We start from the raw sequence: 18,463 nt of genomic DNA on the forward strand, positions 1-18,463 counted from the left end.
CTCTCATGTTCAAATTTTTTTTTAAAGATTTTATTCATTTATTTGAGAGAGAGAACGCAAGCGGCAGGGAGGGCCAGAGGGAGAGGGAGAGGCAGACGCCCTGCTGAGCAGGGAGCCTGACTTGGGGCTCCATCCTAGGACCCTGAGATCATGACCTTAGCTGAAGGCAGATGCTTGACTGACTGACCCACCCAGGCACCCCTCATGTTCAAATTTTAATAAACTAGTATAACAATTTGAATGACCTGTTTTCAAATGAAATCTAATATTTCTGTATGTAGACTTGTAAGTATTTTAAATAATGAAGTGTATTGTGTATGGAATGGATAAGAGGATAAGTGATGATTTTCAAGGTTGTCAGATTTTGTATTATGAGAAACTAAGCATGAATTTCTTAAACCAATCCTTGTTCAGTTGCTCCTTCATTCACAGTTATACAGGAATGGACATGAGTTCTAGGAACTGTTGGTATTTTAAGATGAAGACACAGGGAAAGCTATTTTGTTTTGCTATTCAGGTGACCCTATACAGCTAAGAACATTGATTCTTGAGTCACAGATTGAGCCATTATCATTTGATTCCTCATTTTTGTGGGTTTATTATTATAAATTGGGGTTCTAATCCACTTTCTGTCTTAAAAAAATACCTGACAGCTGAAGAATAAAGCAAATGAAAATGAATGCTCCAGAATTATTTTATATAGACATTTTTAGTATATGTATAACCAAATAATACAAAAGCTATGTCATATATAATCCTCCTTGGAGGTTTTTCTGCATAGACTGAAATGGTCAGTTTTTTCCCAAATTGAAGTCCAATGCAATTTTTAGTGAAAAGTGCCTTCTTGATAAAATGCCCAATGTTAGCACTAAGCATTCTTCTTTTCTTGAAAGAACTAGATACAGAGTTGAAAATAAGCAACATCTGTGTTTGCAAATACCAAGGCTAATTTCCTATGAGAGAATGATCTGAATATCCTTTAAGAGCTCTATCCATTCTTTGGAATTCCCGAGTGGGGTGGCTGGCAGGGAAAAAGGGAACCGTGTAACCAGATGTTTGCTTTGCCTCCTGGATGGAAAGTACTCCAAATGGAAAACTTTCCCAGACCAGTGAGGTCAGAATCTATGAGCAGTTCCTCTTCCAAAAGCAAGAGATGGTAGTGTTTGCCAGACCCTCCATGCCAGTTCGGGAGGACTGCTGGGACCAGAGGGCAGGCAATGTAGCAAAGACCTCAGCCCTTTCCCTCTTTGGTCCCCTCTTACAAAAACCTCTTCTGGGCTGAACAGGGTGTGACAACAAACCATTTGCTCCCCAGTTTACAGATCTGGCTCTGGAAGGAAGACCCACAGGAAGGGAGCCACATTCATCTGGAGGCTGGGAAATGTTTTCCTTGGTCTGTGGCTGGGCTGATGTTGGCGTGCTTCCTTCTTGTCCACAACAGGATGGCACTAGGGAAAGCAAACAAGATGAAGCCTTTCTCGATGAGAAGGACCCAAGAATCAAGGCCGGAAGCAAGGGAGGAGCTCCTGGGGCAGGGTAGGGGTGAGGAGACCCTGTGGGAAAGCTGGCTAACTCCAGGGACCTGCCAAGTATTACAGTGTCCTATGGAAATGAAAGAAAGACCAAACAAGCTGTGTCTCTTCTGACTTTTTTTTTTTTTTTTAAAGATTTTATTTATTTATTTGACAGAGATAGAGACAGCCAGCGAGAGAGGGAACACAAGCAGGGGGAGTGGGAGAGGAAGAGGCAGGCTCATAGCGGAGGAGCCTGATGTGGGGGCTCGATCCCATAACGCCGGGATCACGCCCTGAGCCAAAGGCAGACGCTTAACCGCTGTGCCACCCAGGCGCCCCTCTTCTGACTTCTTTTAGCCCCTTGCTTGTCCTAGACAGGTCTCAGTGTTCGCATTGATTGTGGTGATCAGGAATTTGTTTCCATTTCCTTTTATTTGAGTACCTGTGGGCCAGGTGATATAGAGACACAAAAGTGAATTTACTCAAGGAATTTATTTTCTCTAGACTGAGGTGTGTGTATAAATAATATCAGAGGGAGTGGTAAGTGTTATGGGCACAATAAGAAGTACACTATATTATAGAATGCTATGGAAATTGAGGCAATGGACGGTAATGTTTTCACATATGTAATCAAATAGGTCATTTAAGCTGTGCCTCAGAGATTGAGTAGGATTTGGACGTACGAAGATGATAGTGTGTGATGAAAACTCCAGGCCTTAAATCATGTTATTTCTAGTATTTATTTTTTGCTTAGTGTAAATAAGTCATGGAAAATGTAAGGTGTGTTTTTTTTTTTTTTTTAATTATTGAATATAGAAGTACTCCATGTTCATTGTGACACATTTTGGAGTATGTATATACAGTATAAAGAAGAAACCCGATCTGTCTGCCCAGGTAACAGGTGTTGACCTATGGTGAATTTCCTTTTATGTTCAGAGGCAGTCACTTAAGCGTCAGAAATCCTTAGGTATCAAATCATTCTTATGGCCGGTTATACTGACCAGACGCACGTGTTTAATTTATTGCACATTCTAAGTTGAATATGAACTGAACCTAAAAATATTTATATCATGTATCCTCTAAATATAGTTACTCTGTTTCTTGCTTTTTCTTCAGGCTAATTACAGTCTTTTGTAGGAAATACCCTTTGTACAAGCTGCTGACAGTGCTCTTTTCCCCTTGTCTTCCAAGCAAAATTGACCAGGAAAGAAAATTTCAGTGATGCTTAGCTGGGATATATGGATTGTTTTTGGTTTTTGTTTTAGATTTGAGAAAAAATTAAATTTTTTTAATTGTTAAAATGCCCAGTTCTCTTAGCTTTTCAAAAATATAACTACAATAAAATATGTAGTGCAATAAAATGCATATTACCAAATTTACCATTTTGACCATTTGCAAGTGTATGAAGTTAGCATTAAGCGCATTCACATTGTTGTACAACGCATCCCTTTGTTGTTGCTCCGCCATCTGTCTCCAGAGCTGCTTCATCATTCCAAACTGAAACTCTGTACCCAGCAAGCAGTTGTTCCCATTTCCCTCTGAGTTTCTCTCCTTCCCTCTTTCTTCCTTTCTTTTTATAATAGCCATCCTAGTAGATGTGTAGTGGTATCTCAGTGTGGTTTTGATTTGCATTTCCGTAATGATTAGTGATGGTTAGCATCTTTTCATGTGCTTTTGGCCATTTGTGTATCTTCTTTCACACATGGTTGTAGAGCCTACACTCTCCTGCTCCACCTTTGCCCAGCAGTACTTTAAGTAGTTTAATGCCATTAACAACTGCTCAAAACCATGATTTTGAGTCCTTATATACTATCTTGCCATACAGATTCCCATTTGTCTTGTTTTTCAAGTAATAAGACCTTCAGGGGTAGAACTTTCAGAGAGTTTTAGTTGTAAATCTTACAATAATGGAAAGTCTGTGTGCATAAATAAATGTTTATTTCTTTAAGACACATGGCTGGATTTGGTCAAGAATGTATGTTTCAAAATTGCTTTCTAGAAGGACTGGCAGCACGAGGTTTGCTTCTAATTGTAGGCACTAAGCACAGTGGAATTAGCTCAAAACCTAACACATCCATCTGTTTTCCTTCTTTCAAATATTGTTAACTTAATTAGTCCTACTGTCATTTCCATTCTCCTCCTTTGTCCTAAGATTTGTACCTTTATTTCTTCACTGACATTTTAGTTGGAATTTGTGAGGGAGCAGAGATTGCACATTTAATGTGTCAGTTTAACTGGAAATCTATAATTTTTTAAAGTCCTATGAATAAGGCATAGTCATATTCTCAATCAGTATTTTACTTAAGGAAATTTCAGCAAAGACTGAATTGCATACTTACAAAAGTTATGAGTTGAATATAGTTAATATTTTAACTCAGAGGTTGGCAAACTTTTTCTTTAAATAGCCAGATAATGAATTTTTTTTTCAGATAGTGAATATTTAAGCTTTGTAGCCATACAGTCTCTGTGTACACATTTTTTTTTTATTTTTATTTTTTGGCAACTCTTTAAAAATATAAAAGATATTCTTGATTTGAAGTCTGTGGGTTGGATTTGGCTCAGAGACCCTATTTTGCCAGAAATGTTCTGGCTTTTTTTTTTTTTTTTTTTGTTAAGATTTTATTTACTTGTCAAAGAGAGAGAGCTACAGAGCACAGGCAGGGGGAGATGCAGCCAGAGGGAGAAGCAGACTCCCCGCTGAGCAGGGAGCCTGATTCAGAACTCGATCCCAGGACCCTGGGATCATGAACTGAGCTGAAGGCAGATGCTTAACTGACTGAGGCACCCAGGTGTCCCAGTCCTGTTCTGGCTTTATCTGCAGTGATCTTGCTAGCCAACATTGACACATTATTGATGAAGAATTTCTTTTCTTAATGCCTTTCTTTCTTTTTAAAAAATTTTATTTATTTGAGAGAGAGCGCGAGAGCGCACTCAAGCAGGTGCAAGAGAAAGAACAAGTGGGAGGAGGGGCTGGAGGGAGAAAGAGGGAGAAGTGAGAGAATCTCAAGCAGACTCCGTGCTGAGCGCAGAGCCCTATATGGGGCTCAGTCCCATGACCCTGAGATCATGACCTGAGCCGAAACCAGGAGTTAGATGCTTAACTGACTGAGCCACGTAGGTGCCCCTTTTAATACCTTTCTTAGAAATTGCGAACTGTAGTACTGTTCACGTTATTTAGGTTTTGAATAAATTACCAAGAGCTAATATTTATTATTTTAATTTTCAGATGGAGACCCAGATAACTATATTGCTTACTATCGGAGAGCTACTGTCTTTTTAGCTATGGGCAAATCAAAAGCAGCACTTCCTGATTTAACTAAAGTGATTGAATTGAAGATGGATTTCACTGCAGTAAGTGCATCTAAACTTTCTTTAAAGGAGAACTTAGGGGAATTTGGGGGAGGTAATTTGTTTTTTAAGGTGAGGACTGGCCTGCTAGGCGTAGCTGGAGGACGGAGAAAGCCGCTGTGGTGTAGTGGACTGCACAACAAGAAAAATCCAAAGTTTCTGGAATCAAAGGTCTGTGTGAAAGAGGAACAGTGGGTGGAGCCCCTGATTTTTAGAAGCTTGGCAGTAGTTTAGAAAGACCTCTGGAGGGTGGAGTGTAGGACAAGATGTAAGGCTGAGTAACCAGTTGATCAAGAAACTGTTGAATTAAAAGGCTCTCAGGTGACTGACAATAGTTCCAATTAAGGCTGTAGCAGGAAGAAGAAAGACAAGGAGATAGGTCAGTTAAGCAGTGGTTTGGAGTGAGGTCACAATCGTGAATTAGACTGATCCTCTCCTGCAACCAACACAGAAGCTTCAGAAATGGAGGAACTTACAGACTAATGGGATATCCTGATGATTGGCAGGTCAGTGTAATGGCTTCAGATAATAGAATAAGTTAGATGGTTTAAAAATTAATTTGGTAGCTTGTTTATTGTTTGTATCTTGCCATATTCCAAAAAGGACTAGGGATAACTGATTAGATATGAATGTTTGGTTTGAAATATTATTTTTGGGTAGAATTCCCAAATGTCAGATTTTTTTCTTTAATCTGTGACTTTACCTAGCTAAGCACAACCATTCACAAAGGTTAAGTAGTTCATTGTCCTAGTATTACAGTAGCTATTAGGTAGTTGAAGTGGCTTTCATCTTGCTTTTTATGTGTGTTAATGCACTTAACAGAGGATTAGGGACTTTTTTATGTATTGTAAAAGTAATATATAAGTTTTAGTGGACTATCAGTGTGGTTTCTGTCTTATGGTCACATTGGTCATCAGAAAGTTGGTATTCTTGGAAGAGATGGGATTATGCACATGAGAAGAAGAGGAATATCAAATGGAGGGGGTGGGGAATGATGCATGTGAAAAGGGAAGAGGTGTTGTTATTCGGTTATAGTAGAATGAATATTTCCACTGAGAATTAATAAAAACAAAATAATGTCTAGAACTTTGGTAAAGTCCCAAATTATACAACTTTTTTTGTAGGGACAAAAAGTTATTACGATGGCAAAAAAAAAAAATTGAGATATAATTCACATACCATAAAATTCATCCTTTTTTAAATTGTATAATTCAGTGATGTTTTAGTATATTCACAAGGTTGTGCAAGCATCACCACTGTCTAGTTCCAGAAAGCTTTTGTCACCCCTGAAGAAATCTAGTACCCATCAGCAGCCCCTCCGCATTGTGTCCTGGCCTCTGGCAACCACATATCTTTCTGTTTGTATGGATTTGCGTGTTTGGGTATTTCATATAAATGAAATCATACAGTAGGTAGCCTTTTGTGTCTGACTTTTTTCACTACGCATATTGTTTTCAAGATCCATCCATGTTGTAGTTTGTGTCAACACTTCATTCCTTTTTATGGTGGGTTCCACTGTATGCATAAATCACATTTGCTTATTGACTTATTAGTTGGTGGGAGTTTGGGTTTTTAGCTATTGCTATGAGCATTACATGTACAAGATTTTGTATGGACACATATTTTCAATTTTAGGGGCTATAGCACAAAAAGCATTTTTAAGGAAGCATACTTTAATAAAAGTAATACACATTCAGTGGTTCCAGGGATTGTTCTCAAGAGTGCCAAGTCAAATGGACGTTGGAAAAATAAATATTTCATTAATGCTTCATTAGTGTAGTTGGTTTTATTCTTTGTGTTTAAAGAAAATTTGGAAATGCATGGTACTCAGAATACCTTTTCTTTTTTCTAGGCAAGATTACAGAGAGGTCACTTATTACTCAAACAAGGAAAACTTGATGAAGCAGAGGATGATTTTAAAAAAGTGGTAAGTTCAATTTGTATTTGACTTTATGAAGATATTGAACATCTTTATGAAGAAGAGTGACTATATTGGACTTTTTTTATAGTAAGACATTTAAGTAATAACTTTATAGCTAAAAGGGAAAATCATTTGATTTGTGTATATAAAAATCACAGTTTCTGAATTAATACATAGTGTCTGACAAGAGAGAATCACTTTAATAGTTGGAAGGTAAAATATGTGGAAAGAATATATAATTTTAATTCAGTCTGTATAGCTCACATGTTCTGCTTTGTTTTCCGTGAGAATCTAGAGATGTCGGCTGAATTATTCTAAAAGCCCTTGGGAAACCCTTCATTTGATTTGGAAGGAATAATGAGACATTCTTAAAAGGGAATTTTATAATTACCCATATGGCTATTTTACAGTGTGTAAAGTGTTTTGGATTTGTTGGGGGATGGTACAGATTACATGTAAATGAGAAATGATTTGGAGAGACAGCCAATGTCTTGAGGCCTTCATGAAGCTTGTTTTAAGACCTGCATTTTTATTCTATCTGGATTTGTTTCTGGAGTGATCTAGAAAGAGCAGTTGACCTTTGAACAACATGGGTTTGAATTGCATGGGTCCACTGATACGTAGACTGTATAAGTACTGTAAATGTATTTTTTCTTCCTTATGATTTTCTTAATAAAATGTTCTTTTCTCTAGCTTACTTTATTGTAAGAATATAGTATATAATACATATACCAAATATATGTTAATTGATTATTTGTTATTGATAAGGCTTCTAATCAACAGTAGGCTACTAGTAGTTAAGTTTTGGAGGAGTCAAGTTATCCATGGATTTTGACTGTATGGGGTGGGTGGCATCGGTGCCCCTAACAACTGTATAAACCTCATTGTTCATTATTTACAGTTTTGTAGTTTATAAAAATGCTTAGTTACAAAATGATAACCACTATGAAAATAAAACTGAAATTTCTAGTATTTTCATAATCTTTGTCACAATGCTCAGTTATATGCAAAGCAATCCAAAAAACATTAGACTTAATTGTATTAAAATCTAATCAGTAGCTGTCTCATGGTCTCAGTAAAACTGGATGTTCCTTTCTGTTTATCTAATTTTTCTTACTATTTGGGAAGATGTTTGAGAGCAGGCTGAAACACCTGGCCGTGGTGTTAGGATCACCTTTCCCCAGCCCAGTTCTTTTTTTTTTTTTAATAAAGATTTTATTTATTAATTTAATTTATTTATTTGACAGAGACAGTGAGAGAGGGAACACAAGCAGGGGGAGTGGGAGAGGAAGCAGGCTTCCCGCAGAGCAGGGAGCCCAATGCGGGGCTCGATCCCAAGACCCTGGGATCATGACCTGAGCTGAAGGCAGATGCTTAACGGCTGAGCCACCCAGGTGCCCCTGTCAGCCCAGTTCTTGTACAGAGCAAGTGTTGTGAGAAGTTTGTTGATTGGATGGATGAATGATAAAGTGTAAGAATGGGTTTCTTTCTTTTTAACATATGGTTGAATCTATTACTTAGAATTTTTTTCCAATCACAACATTAGAGTAGCCTTTCAGAAATAACACAATTTAGAATAAAGCTTTAGCAAAAATTAATCCTTACTGGGCAATGGATGTATCCTTTTGGAAAAGTGAGTTCTTGAAACTCCGGGTATGTCTTTTTTTTTTTTTTTTTTTTTTCAAATATTAAGCCCGTTATTCCTTTTTTTTTTTTTTAAAGATTTTATTTATTTATTTATTTATTCGACAGAGATAGAGACAGCCAGTGAGAGAAGGAACACAAGCCGGGGGAGTGGGAGAGGAAGAAGCAGGCTCATAGCGGAAGAGCCTGATGTGGGGCTCGATCCCACAACGCCAGGATCACGCCCTGAGCCGAAGGCAGACGCTCAGACGCTCAACCGCTGTGCCACCCAGGCGCCCCGTCTTTTTTTTTTTTTTAAGATTTTATTTATTTATTTGAAACAGAGAGAGAGGGAACAAGGAGGGAGGAGGGACAGAGGGAGAGGGAGAAGCAGGCTCCCCCACTGAGCAGGAAGGCCAATGTGGGTCTTGATCTCAGGACTCTGGGATTATGACCTGAATCAAAGGCAGCCACTTAACTGACTAAGCCACCCACTTAACTGACTAAGCCACCCAGGCTTTCCAGGAGCTCTGGGTATGTTTGAGTTCATCTCTTTTCTGGATCGATATCAAAACCTCTCAGAAACAAGAAGGGGGACTTCCATGAGACTTTCTACTTTTAGATTGTTTTCTGACTGTCGTACTTCTGCTAGTGTGTTCTTAAAACCACTCTTGCTATTATTATTACCGGATTCTTCCATGAGAATGTGCAGCTGTACTGAATGATTTTTTATTTTTAGTTGAAATTTTTATTGAGAAAATTGTAGATTCACATACAGTCGTAATTAATAATACAGAGAGATCCTGTGTACCCTTTACCCAGTGCCCACTTGCCCCAATGATAATGGCTTATAAACCTATATAGTACAATATTGCAACCAGAATATTGATATTGATACAATCTACCTATTCAGATTTCCTCAGTTTTAATATTAGCGTTCACTTCTGTGTGTGTGCTTAATTCAATACCCTTTTTCTTTACACCACAGTTACCATACTGAGCGCTTCTGTAGCCGCAGGGATCCTTCCTGTTGCCCCTTTATAACCACGTCCACTTCCCCCACATACTGTTCCGGCCCCTCATCCATAACTTTGGACAACCACTAGTTTGTGATTCATTTCTCAAATTTTGACATTTCAAAAATGTTGCATACATGGACTTTTGGCGTTGACTTTTTTACTCAGAATTCCCTGAAGATTCATCCAGATTGTTCCATATATCACTTTGCTTGTTTAATTGCTGAGTATTCTATGGTATGTGTATGACACGTTTTATTTATCCATTCATCGGTTGATGGACCTTTGGGTTGTTTCCACTTTTTCACTATTATCAATAAAACTGCTACGAACCTTCTTTTCTCTCTCTCTCTCGCTCTCCCTCTCTCTCTTTTTTTTTTTTGCTACGAACATTCTTATACAGGTTTTAGTGTGAACAGAAGTTTTCATTTTCCTGGGATAAATGCCTAGAAGTGCAATTTCTGGGTTGTATCATAATTGCCTGTTTAGTTTTAGAAGGAACCAACAAATTGCTTTTCAGAGTGGTTGTGCCGTTTTATGTTCCTCTGCATCCGTGCCAGTACGTGGTCTTGTCACTCTTTTTTATTGTAGCCATTCTGAGAAGTTTGTAGTGACAGCTCATTGTGTTTCTTAATTTGTATTTCCCTAATGTTTAATGATCTTTTCTTGTGCTTATTTCCCATCCTTTTTGGTGTAAGGTTGGTTTATGTCTTTTGCGCATGTTCTAGTTGGATTGTTTGCTTTTTTTACAATTGTGTTTTGGGAGTTCTTTATGTATTTTAAATACTTTATCGCATGTGTGGTCTGCACATGTGCTTGCCCAGACCATGGCTTGTCTTTTCCTCTTCACAGGGTGTCAGAAAGCAAACGTTTTTAATTAAAAAAAAAATTTTTTTTTATAAACATATATTATTTGTTTCAGGGATACAGGTCTGTGATTCATCAGTCTTACACAATTCACAGCGCTCACCATAGCACGTGCCTTCCCCAGTGTCCATCACCCAGCCACCCCATCCCTCCCACCCCCTCCCCTCCAGCAACCCTGTTTGTTTCCTAACATTAAGAGTCTCTTATGGCTTGTCTCCCTCTCTGGCTTCGTCGTGTTTCATTTTTTCCTCTCTTCCCCTGTGATCCTCTGCCTTGTTTCTCATATTCCACGTATCAGTGAGATCATATGATAACTGTCTTCTTCTGATTGACTTATTTCACTTAGCATAATACTCTTTAGTTCCATCCACGTCGTTGCAAATGGCAAGATTTCATTTTTTGATGGCTGCATAATATTCTATTATATGTATATGTGTGTATACACACACACACACACATACACACACACACACCCCCCACATCATCTTTATCCATTCATCTGTCGATGGACATCTAGGCTCTTTCCATAGTTTGGCTATTGTGGACACTGCTGCTATTAACATTGGGGTGCACGTGCCCCTTCGGATCACTACATTTGTGTCTTTGGGGTAAATACCCAGTAGTGCAATTGCTGGGTAATAGGGTAGCTCTATTTTCAACTTTTTGAGGACCCTCCGTACTGTTTTCCAGAGTGGCTACACCAGCTTGCATTCCCACCAACAGTGTAGGTGGGTTCCATTTTCTCCACATCCTCACCAACATCTGTCATTTCCTGACTTGTTAATTTCGCCATTCTTGCTGGTATGAGGTGGTATCTGATTGTGGTTTTGATTTGTATTTCCCTGATGCCAAGTGATGTCGAGCACTTTTTCATGTGTCTCTTGGCCATTTGGATGTCTTTGGAGAAATGTCTCTTCATGTCTTCTGCCCATTTCTTGATTGGATTATTTGTTCTTTGGGTGTTGAGTTTGATAAGTTCTTTATAGATTTTAGATACTAGCCCTTTATCTGATATGTCATATGCAAGTATCTTCTCGCATTCTGTCGGTTGTCTTTTGGTTTTGTTGACTGTTTCCTTTGCTGTGCAAAAGCTTTTTATCTTGATGAAGTCCCAGTAGTTCATTTTTGCCCTTGCTTCCCTTGCCTTTGGAGATGTGTCTGGGAAGAAGTTGCTGCGGCTGAGGTGGAAGAGGTTGCTGCCTGGTTCTCTTCAAGGATTTTGATGGATTCCTGTCTCACATTTAGGTCTTTCATCCATTTTGAGTCTATTTTTGTGTGTGGTGTAAGGAAATGGTCCAGTTTTATTCTTCTGCGTGTGGCTGTCCAATTTTCCCAACACCATTTGTTGATGAGACTGTCGTTTTTCCGTCGGACATTCTTTCCTGCTTTGTCGAAGATTAGTTGACCATAGAGTTGAGGGTCCATTTCTGGGCTCTCTATTCTGTTCCATTGATCTGTGTGTCTGTTTTTGTGCCAGTACGGTACTGTCTTGATGATTACAGCTTTGTAGTAGAGCTTGAAGTCTGGAGTTGTGATGTCACCAGTTTTGCTTTTCAACATTCCTCTGGCTATTCGGGTTTTTTCTGGTTTCATACAAATTTTAGGATTATTTGTTCCATTTCTATGAAAAAAGCTGATGGTATTTTGACAGGGATTGTGTTAAATATGTAGATTGCTCTAGGTAGCATAGACATTTTGACAATATTTGTTCTTCCAATCCATGAGTATGGAATGTTTTTCCATTTCTTTGTGTCTTCTTCAGTTTCTTTCATGAGTATGCTATGGGTTTCTGAGTACAGATTCTTTACCTCTTTGGTTAGATTTATTCCTAGGTATCTTTTTTTTTTTTTTTAAAGATTTTATTTATTTATTCGACAGAGATAGAGACAGCCAGCGAGAGAGGGAACACAAGCAGGGGGAGTGGGAGAGGAAGAAGCAGGCTCATAGTGGAGGAGCCTGATGTGGGGCTCGATCCCGTAATGCCGTGATCACGCCCTGAGCCGAAGGCAGACGCTTAACCCCTGTGCCACCCAGGCGCCCCTATTCCTAGGTATCTTATAGTTTTGGGTGCAGTTATAAATGAGATTGACTCCTTAATTTTTCTTTCTTCTGTCTTGTTGTTTGTGTATAGAAATGGAACTGATTTCTGTGCATCGATTTTATATCCTGCCACTTTACCGAGTTCCTATATGAGTTCTAGCAGTTTTGGGGAGTGGAGTCTTTTGGGTTTTCCACATAAAGTATCATATCATCTGCAAAGAGTGAGGGTTTGACCTCTTTGCCGATTTGGATGCCTTTTATTTCTTTTTGTTGTCTGAGTGCTGAGGCTAGGACTTCTAGTACTATGTTGAATAGCAATGGTGATAGTGGACATCCCTGCCGTGTTCTTGACCTTAGGGGAAAAGCTTTCAGATTTTCCCCATTGAGAATGATATTCGCTTTGGGCTTTTCATAGATGGCTTTTATGATATTGAGGTATGTACCCTCTATCCCTACACTGAAGAGTTTTAATCAAGAAAGGATGTTATACTTTGTCAAATGCTTTTTGTGCATCTATTGAGAGTATCATATGGTTCTTGTTCTTTCTTTTATTAACGTAGTGTATCACATTGGTTCATTTGCGGATGTTGAACCAACCTTGCAGCCCAGGAATAAATCCTACTTGGTCGTGGTGAATAGTCCTCTTAATGTACTGTTGGATCCTATTGGCTAGTATTTTGGTGAGAATTTTTGCATCCATGTTCATCAGGGATATTGGTCTGTAATTCTCCTTTTTGATGGGGTCTTTGTCTGGTTTTGGGATCAAGGTAATGCTGGCCTCATAAAATGAATTTGGAAGTTTTCCTTCCATTTCTGTTTTTTGGAACAGTTTCAGAATAGGTATTAATTCATCTTTAAATGTTTGGTAGAATTCCCCTGGGAAGCCATCTGGCCTGGGCTCTTGTTTGTTGGGAGATTTTTTATTACTGCTTCAATTTCCTTGCTGGTTATGGGTCTGTTCAGGTTTTCTGGTTATTTCTGTTATTTCCTGGTTCAGTTTTGGTAGTTTATACGTCTCTAGGAATGCATCCATTTCTTCCAGATCGTCTAATTTGTTGGCATATAGTTGCTCATAATATGTTCTTATAATCGTTTGTATTTCTTCGGTGTTGGTTGTGATCTCTCCTCTTTTATTGATGATTTTATTTATTTGGGTCCTTTCTCTTTTCTTTTTGATAAGTCTGGTCAGGGGTTTATCAATCTTATTAATTCTGTCAGAGAACCAGCTCCTAGTTTCATTGATCTGTTCTGCTGTTCTTTTTGTTTCTATTTCATTGATTTCTGCTCTGATCTTTATTATTTCTCTTCTTCTGCTGGGTTTAGGCTTTATTTGCTGCTCTTTCTCCAGCTCCTTTAGCTGTAGGGTTAGGTTGTGTATTTGAGAACTTTCTTGTTTCTTGAGAAAGGCTTGTATTGCTATATACTTTCCTCTTAGGACCGCCTTTGCCACATCCCAAAGATTTTGAACAGTTGTGTTTTCATTTTCATTTATTTCCATGAATTCTTTTAATTCTTTAATTTCCTGGCTGACCCATTCATTCTTTAGTAGGATGCTCTTTAACCTCCATGTATTTGAGTTCTTTCCAATTTTCCTCTTGTGATTGAGTTTGAGTTTCAAAGCATTGTGGTCTGAAAATATGCGGGGAACGGTCCCAGTCTTTTGGTACTGGTTGAGACCTGATTTGTGACCCAGGATGCGATCTGTTCTGAAGAATGTTCCATGTGCACTAGAGAAGAATGTGTATTCTATTGCTTTAGGATACCCGTGACGTCCGTCTGGTTCAATGTGTCATTTAAAGCCCTTATTTCCTTGTTGGTCCATTTCAGTAAGGCAGGTATTAAAGTCCCCTACTATTATTGTATTATTGTCGATGTGTTTCTTTGATTTTGTTATTAATTGGCTTATATAATTGGCAGTTCCCATGTAAGGGGCATAAATATTTACAGTTGTTAGATCTTCTTATTGGATAGACCCTTTAAGTATGATATAGTGTCCTTCCTCATCTCTTATTATAGTTTTGGTTTAAAATCTAATTTGTCTGATGTAAGGATTGCCACTCCAGCTTTCTTTTGGTATCCATTAGCATGGTAAATGGTTTTCCACCCCCTTACTTTAAATCTGGAGGTGTCTTTGGGTCTAAAATGAGTCTCTTGCAGACAGCATATCAATGGGTCTTATTTTTTTATCCAATCTGATACTCTGTGTCTTTTGATTGGGGCATTTAGCCCATATACATTCAGGGTAACTATTGAAAGATACGAATTTAGTGCCATTATATTGCCTGTAAGGTGACTATTACTGTGTATCGTCTCTGTTCCTTTCTGGTCTATGTTACTTTTAGGCTCTCTCTTTGCTTAGAGGACCCCCTTTCAGTATTTTCTTGTAGGGCTGGTTTGTTGATTGCAAATTCTTTTAGTTTCTGTTTGTCCTGGAAGCTTTTTATCTCTCCCTCTATTTTCAATGACAGCCTAGCTGGATATAGTATTCTTGGCTGCATGTTTTTCTCGTTCAGTGCCCTGAATTATCATGCTTTTCTGTTCACAGAGCCAAAAAATTATGTTTTATTTAGAATAAATTTAGATGACCTAGAAATACCTGGACTTAAGATTCAGATTCATAATTAGAAAATCTCACATGTATATCTTTTGTCTGAACAGTATTTTCAATATCCTAAATGTATAGGTGGTAGAGGGTCAAAATGAGAATATTGGGAAGAACTTTATCAGTTAACATATATAAAGTTGATTGAATTTTAAGCATTTGGAACCTAGATTCTCCTGGGCAAATGATACAAGAATATTATCAAGTGGACAGCAGAAGAGATATGAACCCAGTGTCTGCAGTGTCCAGTGTTTCTAAATGGAGAGATAAACATTAGAACTATTCACAGGACCACTAGTTATTAGGTATAGCAAAAATAAATAAATAGCACGGAGCCTAATATTGATGGGACTTTAAGGAAATGTTTCCAATCATATAAGAGAGTTGACATTGCAAGTATAAACAGAACTTCTGCAGAAAAATCTGGCAGTAAGTATTATGAAAGAAAATCATTTTGCCCAAAGATACTTATTGGAGCTCTATTTGTCTTGGAAACTACTGGAGAATATTGTGTCACTACCATAGAATAATATTCATTAACAATTATTTATGTATGCTATTGATTTACAGACCTAGATGTACAAAAGAGTCAGTTAAAAGGCAAAATAAAAATTGCGTGTAAATGTTATTTGTAATTACAGAAAACTTTTATGTGTGTTAAATTGGTATAAGTGGTAATTATTTCAAAATTTATAGTTCTTCTCCTGTTTTAAAGTTGAATAAAACAAATTTTGAGGGAAGAAAAGTTTTGGAACAAGAGGCAGGAACCTTGCGTTTTAGATCTCCCTTGCACATTAGCCACAGTGTTTGCACAGCGATCAGCCTTTCTGGGGTGTTGTGCTATGGGGCTTGTATGGATTCTTTCACTGAATCACTGTTCCACCTTTAGGGTGTGGTACATGGGTAGTCTCACTCTACAGCTGAGGAAATAAAGGTTATAGAAATTCCATGACTTGCTCGAGGTTACACCCAGTAGTAAGCAAGTAGGTGTTAAGATTCCAGAACCTGTGTTCTTAAGCACCGTGCTGTTGCTCTGTGCTCTCATTAGTAATTGGATGCACTCTGTGAGGGCTGTTCGGTTGAATATGGGCGCAGGACTCAACATGTGTATGTGCTTCACACGGTGCAGAACATTTGCTGCTATTTGCATAAAAAAGTGAGAAAACACATGTATTTGCTTATATACAGATAAAAGCCTCTGGAAAGATACGCAAGAAACAGAGAATATTAGTATCCTTTGGAGGAATGGTATAAAGAGACTTTGAAAAGTTCTTACTTTCTGGGGACCTTGTTTATCTCATTGTGAAGCAAAGAAATTGTATAGGTGACATCCTGTCTTTAAAGTTTGGTACCATAGAGGCGCCTGGGTGGCTCAGTCGGTTGAGTGTCTGCCTTTGGCTTGGGTCGTGATCCTGGAGTCCTGGGATTGAGCCCTGCGTGGGGAGCCTGCTTCTCCCTTTCCTCCCTGCTCACGCTCTCTCTTTTGCTATCTCTGTCTGTCTGTCTCTCAAATAAATAAAATATTAAAAAAAATAAAGTTTGGTACTATTAAATAGGTGATTCCTGGGTCTGGTTTGAAAAGATCAATTTTGTGTTATGACTATATTTTATCTTTACCAATCAAAGAATTCTCATACTTTAATTTTTAGAGATTTGTGAATATAGATGATATATAATAACTTGTTTGTTTTATATGTTTTGAGTTAAGTGGACTTTTTGTGGTATTTAAGAGCATTTACCAGCCTACCAGATAGAGTAAAGATTTAATCTTACTAATAAAGTGCTGTATATACAACCAGGTAGGTATACTCAGCTACATTTTACATAATGGAACAGAAGTTCGAATATCCTTAATCTCTTTTTGGGCTACAGTGAGAATCTTGTTCTGTGTTATGTGTGCAGGTTACTCTGCTGCTGGAGGGTCTCCTGTATAAGCAGCACCTCAGGTCCATACCAGCTCTCCTAATCCTAAACGGTGTCTTACATGGTTTAGTTTGTCTTTGAGCTGTCACTGACTCCTGCTGCCACCAGTGCGTGTGGTCACTTGTTAGTTCAGCGAGCGCTGGGTGCATATTATTTGCAAGGCAGGGTGATAGGCGTTAGAGAGTTGCTGATGAAGAAAACTAGTCTCTGCCTTTGGAAAGATTAAACTAGAGTAAGAAGTGATCAGGCAAATATGATACCATATGACTATAAAGTGTTGTGATTGAGCCTAACAGGAACAGACAAAATGGTCCCCTGACTTAACTGGGATTTGGGGGTTCTTAAAGGATGGGATGTCCTGGAAATCTGAATGTTAAGAGGATGAATGAATCTATTAGCACAGTGGCTGGGAGGGCCATCCTGGCAGAAGGTGAGCATCCTTGTCACTTAAAAAAACAGTGCCTCGAGTACGATGAGAGCAGAAGCCCAGAAAACTGGACAGGGGAGCAGCGATCTGGAAAGAGGACATATGTAGGCCCAGGAGCAGAGTTTGTTTGTTTGTTTGTTTTTTTTTATATAGCCATGGAGGGTTTATGCTGGGAATCAGGGTTTCCTTCTGTAAAATCCAGGCTACTCTGGAGAATGGGTTAGAAGAAAACATGAATGGATGCAGACAGTCTGATAATGAAGTTGTTGCAGTAAGTAATCCAAGTGTGACTTTACGGAGGCCAAAAATCAGGCTAGAGTAGGTGGGGATTGAGAGAAATAGGTAGACATTTAGGAGATTGGATCCAGAGAGATAAAATGAATGGGGCAAGAGAGAAGGAAGAATTAGGTGTGATGCCCAGGTTTCTAGATTGTTCATATTGGTTACATGTCCATGCTGTTCCCTGAGATAGGAGCCCAGAGAGAAATTATTTAGGGGAGAAGGATGGGTAGAGAAAATACAGCTCTCTTCTTCTTCTTCTTCTTCTTCTTTTTTTTTTTTTTTTGGGGGGGGGGGGGGGGGGGGGGGGGGGGGGGGACGGGGGGGNGGTAGTGGCAGAGATAGAGGGAGAGAGAGAATCTTAAGCAGGGTCCATGCCCAGTGCAGACCCTGTTGCAGGGCTCGATCTCACAACCTTGAGATCATGACCTTTGCCTAAATCAAGAGTCGGATGCTTAACCAACTGAGCCACCCAGGCACCCCTAAAGTTTATTATTTTATTTTTTTTATTATTTTTTTAAAAGATGTTATTTATTTGACAGAGAGCGACACAGCGAGATAGGGAACCCAAGCAGGGGGAGTGGGAGAGGGAGAAGCAGGTTTCCGACTGAGCAGGGAGCCCGGTACGGGGCTCAATCCTGGGACCCTGGGATCATGACCTGAGCTGAAGGCAGATGCTTAACAACTGAGCCACCCAGGCGCCCCCTAAAGTTTATTTTAATTTCAGTTAGTTAACATACAGTGCTAAATTAGTTTCACGTGTACATTATAGTAATTCAGCCCTTCATACATCACCCTGTGTTCATCACCACAAGGGAAGAAGCTTTTTATTTTGACGTACTCCCAGTAGTTTATTTTTGCTTTTATTTCCCTTGCCTCAGGAGGCATATCTAGAAAAAAGTT

At 38.7% G+C, this 18,463-nt stretch overlaps 1 protein-coding gene across 1 annotated transcript in view; it reads left to right on the plus strand.

Moving 5' to 3' along the window:
• DNAJC3 (DnaJ heat shock protein family (Hsp40) member C3) overlaps positions 1-18,463 on the plus strand; it is a 73,073-nt gene that overhangs the window by 21,508 nt on the left and 33,102 nt on the right. Inside the window, exons 3-4 of the mRNA XM_002918645.4 lie at positions 4,741-4,865; positions 6,715-6,789. Of these exons, the coding sequence (XP_002918691.1) occupies positions 4,741-4,865; positions 6,715-6,789 (200 nt within the window). The remainder of the gene's footprint in view (positions 1-4,740; positions 4,866-6,714; positions 6,790-18,463) is intronic.

The sequence above is a fragment of the Ailuropoda melanoleuca genome, chromosome 7 (genome assembly GCF_002007445.2).
Source record: "Ailuropoda melanoleuca isolate Jingjing chromosome 7, ASM200744v2, whole genome shotgun sequence".
Classification (NCBI taxonomy): domain Eukaryota; kingdom Metazoa; phylum Chordata; class Mammalia; order Carnivora; family Ursidae; genus Ailuropoda; species Ailuropoda melanoleuca.